The sequence below is a fragment of the Balaenoptera musculus genome, chromosome 1 (assembly GCF_009873245.2).
Source record: "Balaenoptera musculus isolate JJ_BM4_2016_0621 chromosome 1, mBalMus1.pri.v3, whole genome shotgun sequence".
In the NCBI taxonomy this organism is placed as follows: domain Eukaryota; kingdom Metazoa; phylum Chordata; class Mammalia; order Artiodactyla; family Balaenopteridae; genus Balaenoptera; species Balaenoptera musculus.
Window position 1 is genome coordinate 43,252,163 of NC_045785.1, and position 26,546 is coordinate 43,278,708.

Here is a 26,546-nt window from a genome sequence, read left to right on the forward strand (position 1 = left end):
CAAAGAAAGAGAAATGGTGAATTAGGAATGTTTCTGCAATATTCACTATGGGCAAACTGTTAAGTAAGTTATAGCATAACCATGTGATGGCTCATTGGGCAGTTATTACAAATATAATATTAAATGAAATAAGCAAGAGATAGGGTGTATATACTTTATAATCTCAACTACGTTAAGAAAATATACCTACAGAAACTCAAAAGGAAATGTGCCAAAACCACTTCTCTGGATGGTAAGATTTAAGGGTGACTCCCCCCACCCATTTTTTTTTTACACTAAATTTGTCTTCATTTGTCTTCATTTAACAAAAATTGGTTTTATAATGAAGATAAAAGGAAATTATTTCCAAAGTGTTTTCCCATCCTCTATTTTTCTCTTTTAAAGGCAAAAAAGAGCAGAATATAGATAAAAACAAAATAGGAAAGAAACAAAAAACCAAGAACAAAAGGGAACAAGAAGAAAATAGGGAGAAAGCATGAAACGAACTCAAGTAGCATTAAGGTGCCAAACCAATGAAACTGCTACTAGTTAGTGGCCTGCTATCTGTCACTAGTTGGATTTCCACTGTCTACTCCCTTTCCAATCCAGCTGTACTTTCTGTTGTATTCTCATTTTCAAAGAAAATTGGCAGCCTCAGTTAAGTTTTAGAGAATGTGCTAAAGTTATTTCAAACAGTTTTAAACCTTTGGTTCACGAACCTCTATAAAGTTTGTTAAATGCTGGTGTGTCAAATGGATCCGTTAAATGGCCAAAGTTTGGTTTGGGTAACCCACTGAAAATAAAACAAATACATTAAAATTTAATTGGCAAAAGCCTTTATAAGCAGTATCTTTAGGGATGCCTAAACTGATAGGTTTTTATAGTCTATTCTACATACTCCTGGCTGAAAAGCATTCTAGGCATAAGCGAATAGATGGCAACAAAGCCACAAAATCCTGAACTACACAAACTATTCTTAACCTCAGCCCCAATAACTCAAATACTTTTAAAACTCACAGGAGACAGAATACAATGAATTGAAGGGACCTCCCCTCCCAATATTTACTGTCTCTATCAGCCCCATTCAACTTCAGTTCTCCTCTTAATACAAAGCCATTTCAGAAAGAAAACTTACACTAGAGATATTTTTTTAATCCAAGAAATATACATGGAGAGATTCTTATGTATAAAGTACAATAGTAGGCACTGTGGTATTTGAAAAACGTGGACTCTTCCTTCTAGAGGCTTCCCACCTGGTTGAATATATTGTAACTAATATTTCTTCTAAAATATGGTCAGTATGAATCAGTATTAATTACCTAGAACACTTTTTAACCTGTCTGATTAAGGAACCAAAGTTCTTAGTGAATAATATGTAAAAGCATTTTTTTAAATTTAAAATTCTTATTAGGAATTGATTGACAAGACCTAATGAATCCCTCTATTCAATATACCTCTGATTTTATTAGTAAAGTTTCACAGTGAAATACATTTCACTGTGCCATTTGACATTTCCATAGCTAATACTCATTTCTTATCAAAACAAACAAACAAAAACAAATTAAACAACCCCATAACTTTGGCATGGCTTTCATTATCTTAATTAGCATACTTAAAAGTATTGCTAATTATCAACAGAAGTTTACATAAAGCCAAGATAATAATAACCAGTCTGTTGTTATTACAAATTATTCCAACATTTTTAAAGCTGATTTTTCTTTCATAAATTTAAAACAAATTGTCTTGGAATGAAGAACTGGAAAGAGTCTAGCTTACTCACCTGATGCAAGAAAAAATAATCTGATTTCATTTAGTTTACTAAAATGCAAACTGCTAAGAGTGGGAAGAGACACTTTGCTTGAGAATTAAATTTTCTGTATTCTTTGTAACAAAAAATGTAACAATAAAGTATCTTTTAAATATTTGTATTATTTTGATGAATTTGAGGTGGACAAAAAAATAGTAGCTTTCTGAACTAGAACGCTACATCCAATTTCTAATAAAAGGCAATTTGATTCAACTACAATATATGCAATAGGCTTTTCAGGCAATATGTAAAGTCAATCATCAACTACAAGATTATTTCGTTTATGAAGAAAAAGCATTCCAAGTTCCAAACAACTGACTTAAAAAACAAACCTTCAGAACTTAATTTGTTCTGAGGCAGGGGATACGTATATGTATATGCTACCTCTCAATACAATATTTGCTTTCATATCATAATTTCAAGCACTGTACACAGTAACAGAAAAGCTCTGAATAAACGTAAAAGGAGGCACAAATTCTTCAGAGTTACTGCTTACTATAAGTTTACAAGCTTAAGAGTTCTGAACTACAGAAACTATGGAAACTTTGGTTATCTTAGTTTTCCCACTCAAAGGCTGTGCGATCTTGCTAAACTACTTTAGTTCTTAATATAATCACCTGTTTTAAAAAAAATAAACTAAAAGCAAAAACCTCTGGGATTCATACCAGAAGATATGGCCTCTTTAACTCTATAGGTGTATGATTTATGAAAATACATGTCTTACTTGTTTGGTATCTGAGAGAAGATTTCAGTCACCCACTTTTCTAAAGTATCCAGTGTTTCTTCGTGGAGAGAGCAGGAAGGAGACAGGGAAAGGCAGTGTTGTTATTAAAGGTAGAAATGCAATTATATTTCTCACAGATCTTTAGCTATAAAACAAAGGAATACTTTAATTTGGGCATCACTTGCCACTCCTTAATCAGTAATAGGAAAAATAATATTTAAGAAAACCTTGAGACACATATAATTTTGTTAAGACTCCTTTATTCTTTCTCCTTGGAGAAGTTAGAAAAAACACACAAGTAGAAAAAAAAAGTTTTTGCTTATCATTAGGCTAGATGAAGGACCAAGAGATAAAAATACATCAATCATCCTCCTACCCCATTCCAAAACTTACTTCCTCTAGGAAGGTTTCTCTTAACTAACCTACACTACCCTTCTCAGCAGCTCATCAGTACTATTATACTCCATTTACTTTACATTAATTTACACTTGCTGTGGTTTTAATATATGTCTTCTTAGGCTGATATGATTTCTATCTTCTTTTGATTCTTTTCTTATATTTCATAAGAAATTCTTCTGAAATTTCTAGTAAAATAGGAGATCTAAATGAAAAAGGAAACCTTTTAGCTTTATCCCAGTGACTCGTTACCATCACTGGATAGTATTTGTTAGTTTCACCAGCTACATGACTTTCACTAATTCTCAAAAGAGATGCCCCAGTATATAAATACAAGATGCAAATTAGACTAATCAAGTTCTGAATTTACTCTATACTATTTATCCTGATATTTAACTCTTAAATGATATAATAAATGCTGAAGCTCCGAAATCAATTGACTCTAGATTGGACAAGGTTTTCTAATCAAACACGTGGGGCTTATTTTAGAAATCTGCAACAAGCGTTAATATGCTCATATTTGTTATCACCGAAGAAGAGAATGAAAAAGAATCAATACCTAGTTGAAGAAAAATGCATGTTTATGACAGATTTGAAAACAAAAATTAATTAAAAATCGCAAATTAATATTACATACCAAATATAGAATTGCCTATTTTAATAAATGCTGTGAAAGGAATCTAGAAGCACATTTGTAGTTTGAATGCCATACCATATCTGTAACTTTATGTTCAAGTTAACTTCAGTGGACTAATTTTGATCCTAAACACAAAAATATTTTATAATTAAGTGCCAAGTCAGCTCTGATCTTAATTTTGACAATGAGAGAGCAAAATTTTATAAAAAGGAGAATCACATTAGGGTGAGAGGATTAGTTTTTCAAAAAGAAATATACAAACTATAAGGTATTGATATATCAAAATGAACAGTTCAGCAAGTGACTGACTTTGAAAAACAGCCTAAGGAGATTAAAATATAAAGAAAACAGAAGAAAGGTACTATGATTTCTTTAATGAGAAAAGTTGACACACATTATTTTCAGTAATGATAAAAGAAGGAAAATAGTAGAGGTATTGACCAGTATTATTACATTTAAGATACTTCTGCTAGCGTCACCATGACAGACTTCAATTAATCATGCCATTTTACTGAACCCTATGTAAGGATGAAAAGACAAACACTGTGACCTTTAAGAGTTTATGATTAATACAGATTAAATGCAAAACCAGAGATAACAGAGGCAGCAGCCAAATGTGGCTTAAAAGACCAATTCGTGGGACTTCCCTGGTGGCGCAGTGGTTAAGAATCTGCCTGCCAATGCAGGGGACACAGGCTTGAGCCCTGGTCTGGGAAGATCCCACATGCTGCGGAGCAACTAAGCCTATGTGCCACAACTACTGAGCCCGCGTGCCATAACTACTGAAGCCCGTGCGCCTAGAGCCCATGCTCCGCAACAAAGAGAAGCCATCGCAATTAGAAGCCCGCAAACTGCAACGAAGAATCGCCCCCGCTCGCCGCAACCAGAGAAAGCCTGCACGCAGCAACGAAGACCCAACACAGCCAAAAATAAATAAATAAATAAGTTTATTAAAAAAGAAAAAACAATTCGTGATCAATCAGTACATTAATACACTCATAGACTAGCCTGGAGTTAAGACCTATGTCTATAAAAGAAAAAACATTTGCCTGAGAATCAGATGATTTTGTGCTTCCCTGAGCTTTGCCTCTTCAAATTCTGATTTTCTTTAGTTCATATTAGGATCAAGCACTAAAGTATTGTAAATTAACAGTGCACTGCAACATTGACACGACAGACAAATCCTAAGAAAGCACTACTTCCAAATAATTCTAAGGGCCATAGTCGACAATATTACCTTTGGATTGAACCACTAAAGTCATGTAATGAGCAGAATAGTAATGCATCCAGAATTCTCTCAATCTAGCATGTGTATCAATATTATTTCTTTTTGGTTCATGTTTGAGAGTCTCAGCATTTCCTATAAAAAGATGGAAAAGATTATAGAAATAACTAAGTTTATTAAAAGTCTCCACACTGACAATGCATCCTTTGCTACTATACTTAACTAATGAAATAACCCAAGTGATGCAAAATATTGAAACAGTGTATAATAATAATAATAAGACAAAAATTCACAAGAAACAATTTCAAAGTATATTTTAACACATAAGGAATTAATCTCTAGTTGGCAATACCTTAACAACAGTAATTGCCTTAAGCTTTCTTTCTTAATAATTAGTCTACTATTAGGTTTTATCTCTTAATTATTTTAGTAATATTCTGTATAATTCTTAAAAATAAACCACATAAAGCAAGGATGACATACAAAGTGTATATAACTGTACAAACAAGCAAACAAGCAAATCATCCTTTGAATGAAGTACCATTTAGATCAACTCATTCCAGATTCTACTCTGTGGTCAAGAGGATTAATACAAGGCTATAATAACTGGATTCTAACACTAAGAAAAAGCCATTATGAAAAAACAGATACCATTTAAACAGCTTAACAATTAAACAAAATTAGGTCATAGCTCAAAAACTACTAGAGAAATTATTGCTGAATCTCTGTTGATAATTGGAAATGTCAGGTTGGGGAAGAGCACACACTTTATAACCAGATAAACAGAGGTTCAAATCCCACATCCACCACTATCATATTTAAGAAAATTAACTTCTCTGAGCCTGTTTCTTTATCTTTAATGGAGATTATAATGGTACCAAGCTCGTAACATTGTTATGATGATTGAATGGGATAATTCATGTAGTGTTAGCAAAGTATCTGGCACCCAGAAAACATTCACAAAATGTTAGGTGCTATTCCTCATATATCCAATGTTAGAGAACCAAATATAGGCATGCTGAACTACTTTCTATTTGAAAAGCTTCCTACCTACCCTAAAAGGTAAAAGGTACCTAGCTACCTTACCTTTATAACTTTCCATTCTTTATAAACTTTTCATACTCTCAATCTTCCTTAACTAGAAAACATGAAATAAGATGAAGTATTTAGTACCTTACCCCAAAAAAATTTCCCCATAGGATGTCCAGGTCTAGCAAGGCTTCCAAATAACATTTCCTTTCTGTTTGCATCAGAGGGTCTTGCAAGTTGATATTCTGTCAGTTTTAAGGAAACACTTTTAATAAAATGAAATTCAGTATCTTGCTTTATTATCTGGAAATTCAAGCTTAAAGAACTGAAAGTAAGGAAGTAACAAAAATTAATTTTATGAATAAAGTGTAGTAAGACTGAAGCAGGGAAATCAATGATCTAGGACAAGTTCTATGACTTAACACATTCTCTAACTTTGGGTAGTCAATTCACCTTTCTAGAGATTTTCCCTTATTTTCAAATGAAACAGGCAGTTAATAATCTAAAGGTTATTATTGTGAGAACTAAAGTATTGCCTGCCATGTCAGTAAACAAAAGATGTTGCAGCCATCAAGCCATCACATTACAGCCACAGGGACGGTGCGCCCTCAGGAAGCTCAGGATGAGAAAACATAGGATACTGGACCCAGATAGCTGCGGTGCCTATCAAAGGAATGATTTCAGTGAGCCCAGACTCTTGCATCTTCCCGTACATAGAAAAGCGCTAAATTCCTTAACTTGAGATATCTCGGTTTCTTTTATTAACAGTAATCTTCTGATGTTCCGACTACCTGGTCTTTTGTTGCAAAAAAACCTATATATCCTAGCTCCCCCCCTTGCCTCTTTGGAACAGTTTTCTCAGCGTTATCTGAGATGCTGTGTCCCAGACTTGAAGTCCTCAGAAAATCCGCCAAATAAAACATAACTCTCAACTTTTAGGTTGTGCGTTTTTTTTCAGTCAACAGATGCTATGTCCAAGATCTTACTGATGAAAGTGCCAAGAAAATGTTAAATCAAACTCCTTATTGTCCGGGAACTTTGTCATATATATTGTTTAAATCTCCTCCAAAGCCAACTATGTTGGTAATAAAATATTAATGGTTAAAAACAATCACTTTGAAGTCAGAAGTATCTTGCCTAGAATCCAAGTTCTGCCATTTACTAAGCTATACAACCTTGAGAAAGTTATCTAACTTCCCTGATTCTATTTCTCATCTATAGAATGGAGTTACAAGTACCTAGCTCACAGGATTCTTATAAGAATTAAATAAGATATATTCCTTCAACAAATATTTACTGAACATCATGCAGCAGGTACTACTAAAACTAGCTGCTGGAGGTAGAAGGTTCAGAATCAAGGCAGAGGCAAGATATCAGGCTGAAGAGATAAGAAACAATTTTTGAAAGAGCACTTCTAAGCCTCAGTTTCATTGTATGTCAAATAAGGATAATGGAGGTAATAATCATAACAATGCACATAATAAGTGCTCAATAAATGTTAGCTATTTTTTTTTATCATAGGAGTAATGGTAAGGCATTACAAATGTTTAATAAGGAGAGTAACATTATCAGATCTGGACTTCAGTAAATTCATTCTGGGAAATGATTCTGGTAAATTCATCAGGGAAACTGATTAGAGGCCATCACTGTTATGCTTGGTAAAGAGAGTGGAAACTAAAGTGGTGACAGAAGAGATGGAAAGAAGCAAAAGTATATTCAGTAAAATACTTCAGTTATAAGCCATGAAGTCTAAATCAAAGATGAGACAGTAAAAAATATATACATTTATAATTTCCATACCTGGGAAACATATGTAGTAAAAAATATATACATAGCTTCAACAGAGTAAATTTTTTAAATCTCTGTAAAAATTATGAAGATATGGCTATAACACAGAAGAAACAATTCCATTATTAAGGTGACAGGCTGAATAATGGCTCCCAAAGATGGCCACATCTTAATCTCCAAAACCTGTGAATGTGTTACCTTATGTGGTAAAAGGAACTTTGCAGTGTGATTAAATTAAGGATCTTGAGAAGGGGAGATTATCCTGGATTATCTGGGTTCCAGTGTAATCATAGGGTCCTTAAAAGAGAGAGGTAAGAGGATCAAAGACAGAAGATATAAAGACAGAAGCAGAAGTCAGACAGCAAAGAAGACTCTACACCCATGGCTCTTCAGATAGTGAAAGGAGCCATAGTCTAGGAAAGTAGGTGATATCTAGAAGGTGGAAAAGGCAAGGAAACAGATTCTCCCTTGGAGGCTCCAAAAGGAATGCAGCCCTGAGGAAATATTTTAGACTTCTGACCTCCAAAAGTTTAAGAAAATAAACCTGTTGTTATTTTAAGCCTGAGTTTCTGGTAATTTGTTACAGCAGCAACAGAAAACTAATTGAGTAGACATATAAACATACCTACAAAAAGTGATTTAGTACCTCCTACAACTGATAAAAATAGAGTATAAATACTGAACACTTAGAGAACACACTCAACCACTTGATTATATAAAAAAAGGCTTTGGCCATATCCTCAGTCTCAATCACTAAGGTACAATATGCAGGCAATTAAACATGCTTATGTAAAAGTATGAACAATCATTAAAATAAAGAGCTAATCATTAAGAATAATCTTTTTTTCTCTACAATCTTCTTTTAGCAATAAGTTAATTCCATTTTAAAACCTACCCTGTGGACATTTACGAGCTTCTGTGATTAAATGTATTCAAGAAAATTATAAAACACTGAACAGACCTATCTGCATTGTGCAAATAAATGCTTATAAATTTGTGTGTATAACCACTCCACTGAAAGATTAGACCAAAAACAGATTGTCGATGCAGGGCACGGTGATAAAGTAATGAAGGTAAAACAAGATAATAAATTAAAAACTCAGGAAAGAATCTCTTCCATAAGCAGGTGGAGAGGAATAAAGGAAAAAGAAAATGAAAAGATGAATCTACCAGGATAGCTGAACTTCCTTTCAACTCCTCTCACATTGAATGGGCCATCCAAGCATGCAGGCAACTAAAAACATGTGAATGAGATGAGAATGATAGAATAAAGACTATCACATCTGAATAGAAGAAAATAACATCTGATTATTGAGCTTTCAAAAATAGATCTCATTATTTGCAGATATTGATTTTGGAAAAAAGAAAAGCTAAGATGTGTGAATATAATACTGACTTAGACCTGGACTAGAGCTGTTAACTCTTAATGGTCTGCATACTATACACGTTAACATGTAAAACTGTTAAACATTTTGTGGTTTTAGCCAAGATAAATTTACGCTGTGTTCACAATAAATATCAATATCTATCAATGTATAAATATTGAGTCTCCAAATGATCTTGTTGTATGTTCATAGAATCTAAACTTAGCTCTTGTCTTACTTATAATTTTCTGATGTCTTATAAATGCAAATAAGAGAAGAATAATATATCATAAACAGTATGCTAAAAAACAAAACTGGCTAATGAATACTAGTTATTACACCAGTTAAAATTTAAGACCTCTCCCATCTCCCTCATCTCAAGTAAATCCTTCATACTTAGAAGGTTAAGTAACTAATGATATATACCTAGCTATTTATATCAGATCACAAATTGAAATCTAGGTCTCCTATCATCAAAAACAAACAAAAAAACAGAGCCTTTATCTTAAGTTCATCTTAAACCAAAACTACTTATTGTATGTGAGTGTGTGTGTACATATCATATATCACATATGTATGTATATACATATATTTCTGCATAATATTCAAAATATAATAAAATATATTCTGAATTAAACTTGTAAAATTAAATTAGACGTTTAATCTTTTTTTTTGGCCGCACCGCACAGCTTGCGAGATCTTAGTTTGACGACCACGGGTTGAACGTGGGCCCTGGCAGTAAAGCGCTGAGTCCTACCACTGGACTGCCATGGAATTCCCTAGATGTCTAACCTTTTAAATGCCAATTTCAACCCACTCTAGAAACTGTATAAAGAAAAACACACTTGAAAGAATTAAAGACACAGAATATAGTTCCTAGGTCCCAAAAAGTAGGGAAGGCTTTTGGAGTTTTCCTTAGTTATTTTGGTTTTTCATGTATTCAACAAATACTTATCTGGGCCTATGAAAAAACAGACACTGTGGGTAGGCAAGTAACAAAAATGAAGAAAATAAATCCTTGATTATAAGGAGCTACTAGAACTAGGAGGAATCTAACTCCATTCCACCCTCTTTTACAAATAAATTGAGGGCCAGAGTTAGTGACATTTCTATAAGTAAAACACAGTTTGCTGACTTCAAGACAGTTCTTTCCAGCCATCTGCAGTTTATTCAGCCTAGTGAATGCATTAAGTGATTATTAGAACTAGACAATCAAGCCAAGAGGGAAAATGCTACAAAGGGAAGAACTAGTACAGAGACCTGGCCCCTTCAGCTATGCAAGCCAAGCCTAACCTATGTGAACTAGAAATCCCCCCAAGTCCACTGTTACATGTTTCTAATGCTAAAATAAGGGAGCAGGATTAATCTGCAGTGGTGCTATTTACTGGTACTCTGTAATTAAGGGATATTTGCAGCACAGTTCTCTAATGAACCCGCACCCTATAGAGACACACAGCCTTCCTAACGGTCTTCAATATTTAAATCACAAAGATAAGAAAAACTGTCAAAAAGTAAAATTAAACGCATTTCCTGTTCAGGAGTTTAGTTTCTTCATCTATAAACATATCACGATTGTTTTCGGAACTACAGAAACTCAACCCACAAAGCACTGACACACAGAAGCAACAAAAAATAAGCTATTTAAATATCAGGATGGTGCTTAAAATAAAGCCTCAGAGAAAATACCTCTTCATACAAAAAGAGTATGTGAACTTTTAAAGTTTTAACACCCAGTATTAGCTTTAAGAATTAGGCTCTTATCCTGCAAAAGGTCAGTCACTGTGGTAAAACCCTCAAAAAACAAAGGCTGAAAAATCAAAAATCTACCATTCTTTGATTTATTTCAAATATATACTGAATTAGACATTTAATGGCTTCAGGAATAACCATGACATATCTATTTTAACTTAGCCCTTTATAATATAAAGAGTGATAAAGAATGATAAATGTGCTAAACGACTGGATCAATGAAGGAAAAAGCAGCAAGACATAAAGCACTTACCACTATCAACAGCTTCAACTTCCCGGTCAATTGCATCTCTGATCATTAGTGGATGGATGAAGAATTGGGCCCATCTGGAAAAAAAAAAAAAAAAAAACTGTTTGGTAAAAGCTTTTCATCAGTCAACATCTACTTTTTTAGTTAAGAAGCTTTACTAAGATGGAGATTTAGTTCATAATCGTGCATATAAAACCTAAACAATACACAGCATTGCTAGATTTTAAAGTCTACAAACTACCTTTTTTCTATTATGAAATATAATACCCATACAGAAAAGTATTATATATAAAACATGGGCATAGAGACTATAAGGTAAACACCTGAGTGGTCACCACTCAGATCAAGAAATAGACCACTGTCAGAACTCTAGAAGAACCCAGCACCCACCTTATCCTCAGAGTTAATATTATGAATGTTATGGGAATCACTTCTCTGCTTTTCTTGATAGTTTTACCACATATATATGTATTTCTAGGCTGGTGTTTCTTGATCTTTTTTTTTTTCCATTATCAACCCTAAGTAGCCTTTTCAGAAATTTTCTTCTAATCACTCCCCTATGACATTTTTACACACATATACAATCTGTTTACATATTTTATGTGTATCTGTGATTTTATAAATAAAAAGTATCTTGAGGCCTACTTTTTTTAACTTTTTAAGTTAAAATTTTTTATTTATTTATTTATTTATTTTTGGCCGCGTTGGGTCTTCGGTGCTGCACGTGGGCTTTCTCTAGTTGCGGCGAGTGGGGGCTACTCTTCATTGCGATGCGCAGGCTTCTCATTGCAGTGGCTTCTCTTGTTGCGGAGCACGGGCTCTAGGCACACGGGCTTCAGTAGTTGTGGCATGCGGGCTCAGGAGTTGTGGCTCGCTGGCTCTAGAGCGCAGGCTCAGTACTTGTGGCGCACAGGCTTAGTTGCTCCGCAGAATGTGGGATCCTCTCAGACCAGTGATTGAACCCGTGTCCCCTGCATTGGCAGGCGGATTCTTAACCACTGTGCCACCAGGGAAATCCCAAGTTAAAATTTTAAAGGCTATTAGTATTTCACTTAATTTTATAACTGTATTTGCTGTTTAATGTAATATATTCCTTATATAAATTGTGATGCATCAAATTACATATGCAAATTAACCATTTACATAATAACAGCAATGCAATCAAGTTTTTAAAAAATTAAAATTCATTTTTCCAACAAAACACACTGAAAAAATTAATTTCCTACAATATTTAATAAACTTTGAACTTTTGCTTGCTCTGAGAAGAAACTTTTAACTTAATTAGCTACTAGATACTCATTAAAATATTACTGACATTTTTTTCTTTTCAGTACTTAGTATAACTAATGATGGGTTGAATACCTTTTGTTGAACTAAATAATAAAACAGAATATTTTTATTTAATTCTAAAAATCAAAGTCACACACAAAAGCAGAGAGACGATCAAACATACTATCCACAAGGCAGCCAATGGCAACCAACTGACACACACAGACTGCCTCTAGTGATGACTTCAAGATCAGTCATTTGAAAGTCCTCCAATCATCTATCCACCACAATTTTGTACCCCTGACCTTGCAGACGCTCTGCATATCTTCCACAAACTCACTGTCAGTGTAAATGGTGCTCATGTGATATTTGAGAAAACTCAAAAAGAAATCAAACACTAAGTGAAGATTTTGCAGGCAGGGTTAAGCTTTGGAGGGCCACAAACCATTATAGTATCAAAAGTTTTTTCACCTTCAAGACCAATTTTTGCTACCAAAAGAAACAGTATGAACCCTGCCAAGAATGCATGTTCTAGACAATATAGTTTCATTTTTGAACTTCATATAAATGGATATATAGTGTATGTATTCTTTGTGTGATTTATTTAACTCAACACTCTTTTTAGTAGTCATTCATGATGCTACATGTGGCTGTGGTTCATTTATTTTCATTGCAGTAGAATATTCCACTGCATGAATTTATTCATCCATTCTACTGCTGGTGGACATGTGGGCTGGTTCTGGGTTTGAACCATTACAAACAATGCTGTCATAAACATTCTTATAAATATGTACCATGGCACATGTACACAAGTTTGTCTAAATATATATCTAAGAAAGGAACTCCTAGGTAATAGTATATGCATCATATGTTCTACATCACTAGGTAATAACCAAACTTTTCCAAAGTGATTGTGCCAATCTACACTTGCAACAGATCATCCTCCAATCCTCTACAACCTCACCCTCACTTGGTATTGTCAGACTAAAATTTTCTGCAACTTTTAGGAGGATAGTTAAATCTCATAATGGTTTTAATTTACATTTTCCTGATTTAACATTTTATATATTTATTAATAATTTGAATTTCTTCTCTTGTAAAATGCCTGTTTAAGGGTTTTTTTCTATTGGGTTGTATTTTTCTTACTGATCATAATAATATATATATAATTATCCATTTATATGATATATATTATCATATATAAATTATGTTACATACAATTACATATATAATCTAATAATTAAATCTCTGGTAGTTATGCTAAATATAAGTCCTCTGTTAGTTACATGTGTTGCAAATACATTCTCCCACTTTATACTTGCTTTTTTCATACTCTTTATGTTATCTTTAGATGAATATAACGTACTATCATTTTTCCTTTATGTTTTGTTTTTGCATCTTGCTTGATAATCCTTACCTAAGGCTAAAGTCACGCTTATCTATAAAACTTTTAATTGTACTTTTCACTTTTTAGTCTATAATCCACATAGAATTGATTTTTTTGTGCATGTTGTGAGATAGGGAGTCAATTTTGTTTTTGCCTTTATAGAAGCCCAACTGTCCTGGCATCATTTTTTTAAAAAGCCCTTTCACCACTGCTCCATAATGCTCCTATCAAAAATCAAGTGTCCACATATGTGTTGGTCTATTTCCATTCCAAGAAATATTCTGTTCCATCATCTCTTTGTCTAGCCCTCTGCTAACACCCCAATGTCCTAATTACAAAACAAATCTTAAAAAAAAAAAACAAAAACAAATCTTAATATCTAGTAGGTCAAGTCCTGCTACCTTGTTATTTTTCCAATTCAAAAGTATCTTGGCTATACTTAGCCCTCTGCATTTCCTTATAAATCTTAGAGTTAGCGTGTCTATTTAAGACTAAGTAAATCTTCTGAGATTATGGTTGCGATATCACTGAATCTGTACATTAAATAGGAAGATTAATGTCACTAAAAGAAAAAAATGGCTTCAGGGAATTCCCTGGTGGTCCAGTGGTTAGGACTCCGGAGCTTCCAATGCAGGGGGCACAGGTTCGATCCCTGGTTGGGGAACTAGGATCCTGCATGCCGTGCAGCATGGCCAAAATCAAAACAAAACAAAAAAACAGGGCTTCAAATCCATGAATAGTATTTCTCTCAATTTATTTAGGTCTTTTTAAATATCTCACAATAAGGTTTTAATATATTCTCCATGAAGAGGTCTTACACATAATTTTTGGGATGATTCTTGAGTGTCTGATTATTTGTGTAGCTTTTATAAACTTTTTTAAAATCTTAATTTCTAACTGTTGCTGATACATAGAAGTACTTTTATATGTTAAACATATTATCATTTTTATCCTTTTTAATTTTTGCATATCAAGCTATCTTACTAAATTGTTAATGTTACTAATTTTTATATGTAGAAGATTTTAGATTTTCTATGTTCACAATCATATCATATGCTTTGACAGTTGTGTATTTTGCTTATTTTTCTTTCTTGCCTAATATAATAGAATGATGAACAGAAGCGATCACAACCCGTATCTCTGTCTTGTTCCTGATCTCAACTTGGAATCCTTCAAGGTTTCACCATTAAATATAAGGTTTGGTTTAAACTATCAAATATCATATTGAGAAAGCTGCCTTATACTCTATTTGCTAAGAGCATCTTTGTGAATAGATACTGAATTTCATCACGTAATTTTTTTCTACATATACTGAGACATGATTTTTCTCCTTCAATCTGACAATGCGATGAACAGCACTGATTTTCTGCTAACCCTACCTCATATTTCTAAGATGACCCCAACTCAGTACTGCTATATCAGCCTGTTTGTGAATCTGGTCTATATTTTTTCTTATATTATACTTTCTTAAATCAAGGTCATGCTACCTTCATAAATGAGGGAGGAATTATTTCTTCCTTCAATTTTTTGTACGACTCTAAACAAGTTTATTTTTGAGAAGAGTTTTCATTACTGATTGTTTTTTTTAATGATTATAAGAGTATGAAAACTTTTAAATTATAATTTCTCTTATGTGGGTTTTATAAATAATATTACTAAGAATTTGTGAATGCCATCTAGTTTTTTCATTTACTGGCATAGGTTGTTCAAAATACCTTATTGTATTTTCAATATCTGCCAATATGTCTTAATTCTTTTCCATTCTTGATATTTGCACATATTCTTCTTTATCCCTGACCAGTCTCATGAAATGTTTACCTATTTTGTCAGTTTTTTCAAACCAACATTTAGCTTTCTTGAAATTACTATATGTATATTGTTTCTATTGAGAAATAATTCACATACCACAAAATGCCCTTTTAAAGTAATTTAAAGGATTTTACTACATTCACAGAATTGTGTAAACATTACCACTGTCTAATTTCAGAAATTTTTCATTAACCCAAAAATAAACTCTGTACCCATTAACGGTCATTCCCTATTCCCTCATCCGTCCAGCCCCTGGCAAGCACTAATCTGCTTTTGGTCTCTATGGATTTGCCTATTTTGGACATTTCATATAAATGGAATCATACACTATGGGGCCTTCTGCATCTGGCCTCTTTCTCTTAGCATAATGTTTTCAAGATTCATTCATGTTGTATTACATACCAGGACTTCATTCCCTTCTTATTGCCAAGTAATATTCCTTTGTATGGATGTGCTACATTTTGTTTATCCATTCATCAGTGGATTGACATTTAGGTTGTTTCCACTTTTGACCTATTATGTATAACACTGCTACTAACACTCATGTAGAAGTTTTTGTGTAGATATATGTTTTCAATTCTGTAGAGTATGTATACTAAGAGTGGAATTTTTGGGTCATATGGTAACTCTACATTTAACTTTTGAGGAAGTTTTCTAACTACATTTTCTAACACAGCTGAACCAACAGCAATGTATGAAAGTTCCAATTTATCCACACATTCACCAATAATTGTAAATGTTCTTCTTTTCAAAGTGGTATCTCACTGAAGTTTTTTTTTAATTGAAGTATAGTTGATTTACAATGTTGTGTTGATTTCTGCATACAGCACAGTGACTCAGTTATACATATTCTTTTCCATTCTGATTTATCACAGGATATTGAACATAGTTCCTTGTGCTATAAAGTAGGACCTTGTTGTTTATTCATTCTATGTATACTAGTTTACATTTGCTAATCCCAAAGTCCCAATCCTTCCCTCCCCCACCCTCCTACCCCTTGGCAACCACAAGTCTGTTCTCTATGTCTGTGAGTCTTTAAAGCAAAAAAGTGTTTAATTTCAGTGGAGTCCAGTTTGTCTAGTTTTTCCTTTGTTGCTTCTGCTTTTGATGTCATACCTGAAAAACTATTGCCAAGTCCAAGGTCACAAAGATTTATGCCTATGTTCTCTTTAGAGTTTTATAGTTTTTGCTCTTACACTTAAGCATATGTCTCAATTTGTTAATATTTGTATATGGTATGAACAAAGGATCCAACTTCATTCTTTTGCATGTGGATATCCAGTTGTCACAGTAGCATTTGTTGAAAAACTATTCTTTCCCATTGAATTGCCTTGGCACCCTTGCAACTGACAATAAATGTAATGGTTCATTTCTGGAGCCTCAATTCTATTCCACTGAAGTATATGTCTATTCTTATGCCAGTACCATGTTGCCTTGATTACTGTAGATTTGAGTAAGTTTTGAAACTGGGAATATGAGTCCTTTAACTTTGTTCTTTTTCAAGATAATTTTGGCTATTCTTGGTCTCTTCCTTTCCATATGAATTTTAGAATCAGCTCATCAATTTCTTCAAAAAAGACAGCTGAAATTTTGATAAGGATTAAGTTGAATCTGTAGACCAATTTGGGATGTATTGTCATCTTAACAATATTAAGCCTTGTAATCTATGAATATGAGATGGCTTTCCATTAATTTAATTTGTTCTTTAATTTCTTTCAAAAAATTTTTGTGGCTTTCCACAAACAACTCTTGCACCTCTTTTGTTAAATTTATTCCTAAGTATTTTATTCTTTTTAATGCTATTGTACATGGAATTTTCTCTTAATTTCATTTTTGTATTTTTCATTGCTAGTGTATAAAAATACAACTGATTTTTGTACAATGATCTTGATCCTGCAACCTTGTTGAACTTGATATTAGCTCTAATAGGTCATTTGTGGACTCTGTAGGATTATCCATATACAATGAGTTCCTATTATTTGTGGTAGTTATGTTTTCTAAAGTTGTCATGACTGCTGAATTAGCGAGTATTGAATGACTGTCCTAGGGGTAATACACATACACAGATTATGATCTTAAATCCTAAAGGTATCTCATTCTAGTTGATTCTCTTTTCTTTATTTCACAAAAGAGAGAATGAGGTTCAGAAGTGTTAAGGAAACTGCCTGAGGCCACTTCCCCAGTGGGTACCAAGGTTGGGACTCAAACTCTATAGAACTGGCTCCAGAGCCAGAGCTTCTCTTACTATACTGTACTGTCCCTTATCCTCTGGTCACTTCTGTATGAAAGCTGAAACAAAACGGTAGAGTGTTGCCTTTTTCAACCTCAGCTGAGAATGTGTGTGCCAGGCAACTCAAATTTTTCACAACAATTTTCAAATTTTTTCACAAATTTTTCACATGTCCATGAATGACTACAAAAGCACTGCAAGTATTCATTTTGGAGTTACAAATAAATTTTAGTGAGTAGGTGAACTCTCCACAAATAATGTGATTCATCTGTACAAGATTATGCCATCTGCAAATAGAGATAGTTTTACTTCTTTTCGAATCTGCATGATTTTATTTCATTTTCATGTCTAACTGCTCTAGCTAAAACCTCCACTACAATGTTGAATAGAGGTGGACAGGGCTGATATCTTGATCCTAATCTTTGGGGAATGCTTTCAACCTTTCACCATTAAGTATGATGTTAGTTGTGGGTTATTCATAGATACCCTTTATCAGGTTGAGGAAGTTCCCTTTTATTCCTAGTTTATCAAGTGTTTTATCATGAAAGGGTGCTGGATTCTGTTAGATGCTTTTTCTGTTTATATTAAGATGATTTTTGGAATGTGTTTTTGTCCTTTCTTCTATTAATATGGCATATTATGTTGGTTGGTTTTTGTATGGTGAACTAACCTCGCAATCCTGGGATAAATCCCACCTGGATTGTGCATAATCCTTTTTATATGTTGCTGGATTCAGTTTTGTGGTTTTGTTGAGGATTTCTGCATCTCTATTCATAACGGATACTAGTCTGTAGTTTTCTTGTGCAATGATCTTCTAGTTTTGATATCAGAGTAACACCGGCTTCATAGAATGATTTAGGAAGTGTCCCTCCTCTTCTATATTTTGGAAGAGTTTATGAAGCATTAGTGTTAATTCTTTAAATGTTCGGTAGAATTCACCAGTGAAGTCACCTGGGTCTATACTTTTCATTTGGTAAATTCTTGATTACTAATCCAATCTCTCATTACAGGTCTATTCAGATTTTCTGTCTTCTTAAGTCAGTTTCAATAGTTTTGTGTCTTTCTAGAAATTTGTCCATTTCGTCTCAGTTATCTATTTGTTGGCATAAAATAATTCATAATATTCTATTATACTCTTTTTTATTTTGGTTAAGATCATACTAATGTTCACTCTTTCATTCCTCATTTTAATAATCTGAGCCTTCCTTTTTCTTGGTTAGTCTAGCCGAAAGTTTGTCAATTTTGTTCATCTTTTCAAATAACCAACTGTTGGTTTTATCTTCTATTGTTTTTCTATTCCCTATTTATTTCCACTCAAATTTTTATTATGTCCTTCCTTCTGTTTACTTGGGTTTAGATTGCTCTTCTTTGCCTTGTTAATTAACATGGAAGTTTAGGGTCACTTGAGATCTTTCTTTTTTAATGGAGGTGTTTACAGTTATAAATTTCCCTCTGAGCACTGGTTTTGATACATCCCTTAATTTTTGTATGTTGTTTTCATTTTCATTAGTCTCTATTTTTTAAATTTCCCTTGTGATTTCTTTTTTGATCCATTGATTATTTAGGGTAAGGTTGTTTAATTTCTACAGATTTGTGAAATTTCCCAAATTTCCTTCTGTTACTGATTTCTGATTTCATTACATTATAACTAGAGAACATACTCTGTATAATTTCATCCTTTCAAATTTATTGGGAATAAATTTATTTTATGACCTAATATATATCTATGCTGGAGAAAAATACATGCAGCACTTTAGAAGAATGTGTATTTTGCTGATTTGGGGTGAAGTGTTCTGTAGATGTCTAGTTAGTTTATACTCTTGTTCATGTCTTCTGTTTCTTGTTGATCTACCTGGTTGTTCTATCCTTTATTGAAAGTGGGATATTTACATTTGCAACTATTATTATTTAATTGTGTATTTTTCCCCTCAATTCTGTCAGTTTTTGCTTTATGTATTTTGAGGTTCCTTTGAAAGATGAACTTATGTTTATAACTGTTATACCTTCTTGATGAATTGACCCTTTTATCATTATAAAATTCCCTTGTCTCTAGAAAAAGTTTCATCTTAAAGTCTTATTTTGTCAGATATTAGTTCAATCACTCCAGCTCCCTTTTAATTACTATTTGTATGTATATCTTTTTTCATCTTCTTATTGCCATCCTAGTGGTGTATTTTAATCTAAAGTGTGTCTCTTACAGACAGAATTTATAGCTGGCGCATGTTTTTTTACCCAGTCTGCCAGTATCTTGTCTTTTAATTGAAATGCTTAATCTGTTTACATTTAACTTAATTACTGATAAGACAGGATTTATATCTTCCTTTGCTATCTGTTTACTGTAAGTCTTATGTCTTTTTTCCCCTCTATTCCTCCATTGCTGACTTCTTTTTGTTAAAATAGATATTTTCTAGAGTACCATTTAAATTCCCTTGCCATTTCTTTTACTATATTTTTCGTTATTTTCTTAACTAACATCTTAACTTATAAAAATCCATTTTGAATTAATACCAACTTAACTTCAGTAGTATACAAAAACTTCGCTCCCATATACCTGTTCTCTCTCCCTTCCTTTGTGTTATTATTGCCATACAAATGATGTCTTTATACATTATATGCCTATCAACACAGATTTATAATTTTTGCTTTATACAGTTAGTTATCTTTTAAATCAGATAAGGAAAAAATTACAAACAAAAAGTATATTTATACTTTCTTTTATATTTACCTATATAGTTACCTTTACCAGTATGCTTTATTTCTTCATGTGGATTTTAGCGCCCTTTCATTTCAGTCTGAAGGACTCCATCCATCTAATATGTCATATAGAGAAGATCTGCTAATGACAAACTTAAAACTTGGCTTTTAGTTCATCTGAGATTGTCTTAATTTCTCCATTTAGAAGGATATTTTTGCTGGATATAAAATACTTGGTTTGTAGTCTTTTTCTTTCAGCACTTTGAATGTGTCATACCATTGCCTTCTTGCCTCCATGATTTCTGATGAGAAAGCACCTGTTTACCTTATTGAGATTAACTTTTACGAAAAAAGCTGCTCTTCTCTTGCTACTTTCAATATTCTTTTTACATTTGGCTTCTGACAGCTTGATTATAATGTATCTTATTGTGAATGTCATTGTTGTGAATACCACTGTGTTTATCCTTCTGGAAATCCTTGAGTTGCTTGAATGTGTAGATTTTGGTCTTTTATCAAATTCAGAAAGAGTTTGGCTATTATACCTTCAAGAATACTTTCTACCCTTTTCTCATTTCCTTTTGGAACTCCTATGATACACATGTTACTATGCTTGATGGTGTCCCACAGATCTCTGAGGCTCTGTTTATTTTTCTTCATTCCTTTTCTTTATTTCTTTTCCTCGACTGGACAATCCAAACTAAACTTTCTTCAAGTTTGTTTACTCTTTCCTCAGCTAACTCAAATCTTCTGTTGAGCCTTTCTAGTTAATTTTTCATTTGAGTTGTACTTCTCAACTCCAGAATTTCTATTTGGTTCTATTTAATAATTTGTATCTCTTTATTGATGTTCTCTATTTAGTAAGACATCATTCTATTTTCCTTTAGTTCTTAGACATAGTTTTCTTTAGCTCTTTGAACATAATTAAAATAGGTGATTTAGGATAAAGAAGATGTGGCACATATATACAATGGAATATTACTCAGCCATAAAAAGAAACAAAATTGAGATATTTGTAGTGAGGTGGATGGATCTAGAGTCTGTCATACAGAGTGAAGTCAGAAAGAGAAAAACAAATACCGTATGCTAACACATACATATGGAATCTAAAAAAGAAAAAAAATGGTTCTGAAGAACCTAGGGGCAGGACAGGAATAAAGACGCAGATCTAGAGAATGGACTTGAGGACACGGGGAGGGGGAAGGGTAAGCGGGGACGAAGTGAGAGAGCAGCATGGACTTATATATACTACCAAATGTAAAACAGATAGCTAGTGGGAAGCAGCTGCATGGCACAGGGAGATCAGATTAGTGCTTTGTGACCACCTAGAGGGGTGGGATAGGGAGGGTGGGAGGGAGATGCAAGAGGGAGGAGATATGGGGATATATGTATATGTATAGCTGATTCACTTTGTTATAAAGCAGAAACTAACATACCATTGTAAAGCAGTTATACTCCAATAAAGATGTTAAAAAAAAAAAAAGGTGATTTAAAGTTTTTGCCTAGTAACTCCAGAATCTGGGCTTTCTTAGGGACAGTTTCTATTGACTACTGTTTTTCTGGTGTTCAGCCATACTTTCTGCATCCCTCATAACTTTCTGTTGAAAACAACATTTTAAATAATGTAACGTGGCAACTCTGTAAATCAAGATTCTCCTCCCTCCTCAGGGTTTGTTGTTATTGCTGTTTGCTGTTCTTACTGTTTATATATTTAGTACCTTTCTTAAACTAATTCTGTAAAGTCCATATTCTTTGGCAAGTACAACCACTGCTTGGTTAGCTTAATGATAATCTTTGGTTGTGGAGAGATTTCATTAAATGCCTTGCCAAGGGGTTCTCTGTGCATATTGGGGGATGCTTTCAACATTCAGTCAGGCAGTTTACAACTCTGCCTTAGCCATCACATCCTGCTTGCCCAGAGACTCAAGGTCAACCATGGTGAGAGCTTAAGGCATTCTTAGGTCTTCCTTGAGCATGCACACAGCCCTGGACATGACACAGCTATATGCACATATGTGACTTTCAAAATTTCCAGGAATATACTGGAGTTTTTCAAAGCCCCTTAGGATATCTCATTTTCCAGTTTTTCCTTTTAAGCTTTTTGAATAGCCTATTTGTTTGCCCCAACTGTTAACCACTGCCTCAGGTAGTCACAAAGGTAAACAACTTCCATCCAAATGTTTTCGACAAATGCCTCCAGAGAAAGATTTTTGCAAATGGGTGAGCTCCCAGTCAGGCCAAATACATAAAAATCCGTGAATGGTGGTTCCCGGGAAATTACCAGACAGGTCAAATAATGAAGATTCTCCAGAATGATGTTTTTAGAGAGCTTTAAATCCATCCAGCCCCCTCCAGTGGCTGCTAGACTGCTGTTTTTTACTGAGATTGTGGGACCTCTTTGTTTTCAAGACTACTGTAGAGCTGGGTAGAGGGCAATGGAAATAGGGCAAGTTAAAATGCCACAAAACTCACTGTTCTTAGTAAGATTTAGTCACTCACTTGAATAAATACTCCTTGGATTGTTGCAAACTTTTTGTTATTTCCAGAGTTCTGAAAAAGTTGATTTTGACAATTTTGGCAATGTTCTCATTGCTTTTATAGAGGAGGGGCTTTTTGGAGGTCCTATTTCACCACTCTTCTGAGGTCAGTCTGCTTTTTATTTCATTTATTTTCACCATTTCTTTCTTCTTTCTTTGGGCATACTTTGCTGGTCTTACTCAGACTTCCTGAGATTCATCAGCTCATTAATTTTAAGCCGTTCTTCTTTTCTAGCATATACATTTAAGATTATATATTTCCCTCTAAGTACTACTATAGCTGCATCCCACAACTTTTGTTCTATAATATTTTTATAATTCAGTATAAAATACTTTCTAATTTCTGATATGCTTTCCTCTTTTACCCAGGTGTTTCTTAGAAATATATTTAATTTCCAAACATAAGGCAATGTTCTAGTCGGCTTTCTGCTTCTGATTTCTAGCTAAAATTTAACTGTACACTGTGTTCAGAAAACATAATTAATATGGTTTCAATGCTTTGAAATTTGAGACTGAACTTGTGGCTTAAAATATGGTCAACTGAAAAAATTTTGTAGTTAGAAGGTGTTAATTAGGCATTCTGTATACATCTATGAAAAAAAGTGGTAATCCTTTTGTTATAATCTTCTACATCCTTATTGATTTTATGGTTGTTCTATCAATTACTGAGAAGGGGGTGTTAAATCTCCCACTGCAGTTGGTTACTTGTTCACTGGTTTTTATATCTGATTTACTGTGAGGCTATGTTACTAGATGTGTTCAAACTGGAAATAATTATGTCTTCCTAGTTAAGTTTTATCAATATGAAGTGAGCCTTTTGAACAACAGTAATTTTTTTTTCAAGCCTTACATCTAAGTCTTGAAAACTATTTGATTGGGTTTTTAAAAATCCAGTCTGACAATGTATAATTGGAAATTAATCCACTTACATTTAATGAGAATTACTGTTATATATGGATCAACATCTACCTCCATCCTACTTTGTACTGCTTCTCCCACTTGTTCTGTCTCTCCTACTACTTTTTTTTCTTTGAATTTATTATTAAAAAGAATTATTACAAATGTTTTCCCTGTACTGGTTTGGAATTTTTATGCTCAAATTGTGTTTAGAAGTTACCCTAGAAAATATTACATGTATCCTTTTAACTTATCAATGTCTAATGTTAATCAATACCTTATAAAAATACCTTTTTCTCCATTATCATTATTCCTGATTGATAAGTTATTGTTGTTTTAATTCTGTATACTTTTTAAGTTTTATAATTACTGTTTTAAGTAATCAATGTTCATTTATATTTATTCACATAAAATGACTTTCATTGTTCTTCTATCTTTTTTGCATCTCTGATCTGCATTTTCCTTCTGCCTGAAATAAATTCTTTAAATTTCCTTTGGTAAGTTGGCTGGTGGCACACACTCTCAATTGTGTGTCTAAAGGTCTATTTTACAATCATTCTTACAAGGTATTTTTTGCTTGGTGTAGAATTTGTGGTTGGTAGTTATTTTCTTTCAGGCTATTACAGATATCCCACTATCTTTTAGCTTCCAATACTGCTGTCGAAAAGTCATCCATCAGACTAACTAATATGACTTTGAAGGAGTTCTGCCCTTCCATCTTGCAAAGATTTTCTATATTTGGTTTTCTGTAGTCACTATATCTTTCTATATGTGGATGTCTTTTAATATACACTTTTGGAATTAGTTAAACTTCTTTAACGTCTGATTTGATGTTCTGGAAATTTTCTAGTGATCAAACCTTCAAGTATTTTGTCTACTCTATTTTTCTCTCCTCTCCTTCTAGGACTCCAGGTAAATACATATTTGACATTTTCACTCTATCTGCTATGCCCCTTTTCCTTTTTTTCTGTACCGTTCATCTTTTTTCTCTTCATGCTGTATTAGGGATTTCTTTTGGTCTATCTTCCAATTCACAAATTCTATCTTCATCTATAGCTACTCTTTTCTTAAACTTGTCCATTGGGTTTCAATTTCAATTATCATGTCTCAGTTCAAAATGCTCTTTCTTTTTTTTATATTTCAAATCCCATAGGTCACATTTTATAGTTTCCTATGCCTTGCAACTGTATTCAAACTTGTCCCTTATTTCTTTAAAATTGAATCATTTTTGTAATTGTACATTCCAATCTCTACGATTTCTAAGGCATTAAAAGTCTTTTTCTGTTTTCTGTTCTCATTCATGTTGTCTTGTTTTGTTGTGTGCCTGCTTACGTGTGACTGAATGCTGGTCACTCTACTTGAAAAACTGTTTATAGGAGTAATGTAAAGCATAAAATAAAGGTATTTTCCTTTTGAGAGGATTTGTGTTTGCTTCTCTTGGGCATCAGAGAACACTACCAGTTCTGGACCATGTTAAATCACAATCAAGGCTTAAGGTTCGCTAGACAACTCAGGCATTTTGAAAGCAGGCTGTAATTCCTCAGGATGGCTAATCCATTTCTTCAACCTGAGGGTGATGCCTTCTGGAGTCCCAGTTTATCATGAGAAGGGCATCCTGTTAGACATCCCACTATATGAACATCCTGGGCTTTGATAATTCTTGCTCTTGCCCTGAAATACTGATAAACCAAAGTTCAAATTTATTGAAATTAGCAAATGCCACCAGGGCAAAAGCAGCTTCCATTCTCATTTACTTACTAGAGTAAAAATTCAGTCATCTCCTCAACTTTTTACTTAACCGATTCAAGATACTGATAAACAATGTGACCTGTGAGGGAACTGGGTTTTACTGACCTATTAAAAAATACTGGCACTTAATCTACGCTATATGAGTCCTTTGAAAATGATCCAAAGATTTTTTATTCCTTACTAACTGCAGAAGTGTAATATTTTCATATTTATAATAGTATATGCAATGCTTAATGCTCTACCACTATCTACCATTTACGGCATGAATTCATAGTTTGATATTCTTATTTATTTCTCCTATTAAGCAGTAGCATTCTTCTTATTAATTCTGATAGTTTCTTTTTCTTTTAAGTAGAAATAATCTATAATAAATGTGCAAATATCTTTTGATTTCCTGAAGTAGTCCTTAGATTTCAAATACACAGAATTTCTTAAGAAGAAATGAAACAAGTTCTTTAACTAGACTTTATACCAAGTTTCATCATCTCTGAGTTGGTCAGAATTTATTCAACATATCCCTTGCCTATTCTTTTTTCCAATGAAGTGGATTTTTTCCTTCTTTATATTTGGATATAACCAAAAATAAAGTCATGAGAATTCAACTTGTCTACTACTTAAGCTTTCTTCACACATAAAGACCTGTTTCAATGTTGTGAAACTTGGAAGCTGAAAACTTTGAAACAAGAGCAAACATGCAGTCATCCTAAAAGTATTCCTAATTTTCTTGTGGCTTTTTTTTTTTTTTTGGCCGTGCGGCATGTGGGATGTTAGTTCCCCAACCAGGGATTGAACCTGCACCCCCTGAAGTGGAAGCGTGGAGTCTTAACCACTGGACGGCCAGGGAAGTCCCAGAGTATTCCTAATTTTCTAAGTTTATAGAAGATAAATTTGGGCATCATTTGCATTGCCTTTGTTAATTTCTTTTGTCTCTATTCTTTCATTTGTTATTTGGGAATTAAATGTTTAATTAGAGAAACACTGAGATCAAATATATGTGCTATGAGCATGTCCTTAAGTATACGATTAAAA

The 26,546-nt window shown here is 33.4% G+C and overlaps 1 protein-coding gene across 3 annotated transcripts in view; it reads right to left on the reverse strand.

Moving 5' to 3' along the window:
* NRDC (nardilysin convertase) overlaps positions 1 to 26,546 on the reverse strand; it is a 95,921-nt gene that overhangs the window by 34,525 nt on the left and 34,850 nt on the right. For all 3 annotated transcript variants that reach the window (XM_036831992.1, XM_036832008.1, XM_036832002.1), the window contains 5 exons: positions 10,952 to 11,025; positions 5,947 to 6,042; positions 4,781 to 4,903; positions 2,511 to 2,568; positions 699 to 772 (listed from right to left, as the gene is read on the reverse strand). In XM_036831992.1, the coding sequence (XP_036687887.1) occupies positions 699 to 772; positions 2,511 to 2,568; positions 4,781 to 4,903; positions 5,947 to 6,042; positions 10,952 to 11,025 (425 nt within the window). The remainder of the gene's footprint in view (positions 1 to 698; positions 773 to 2,510; positions 2,569 to 4,780; positions 4,904 to 5,946; positions 6,043 to 10,951; positions 11,026 to 26,546) is intronic.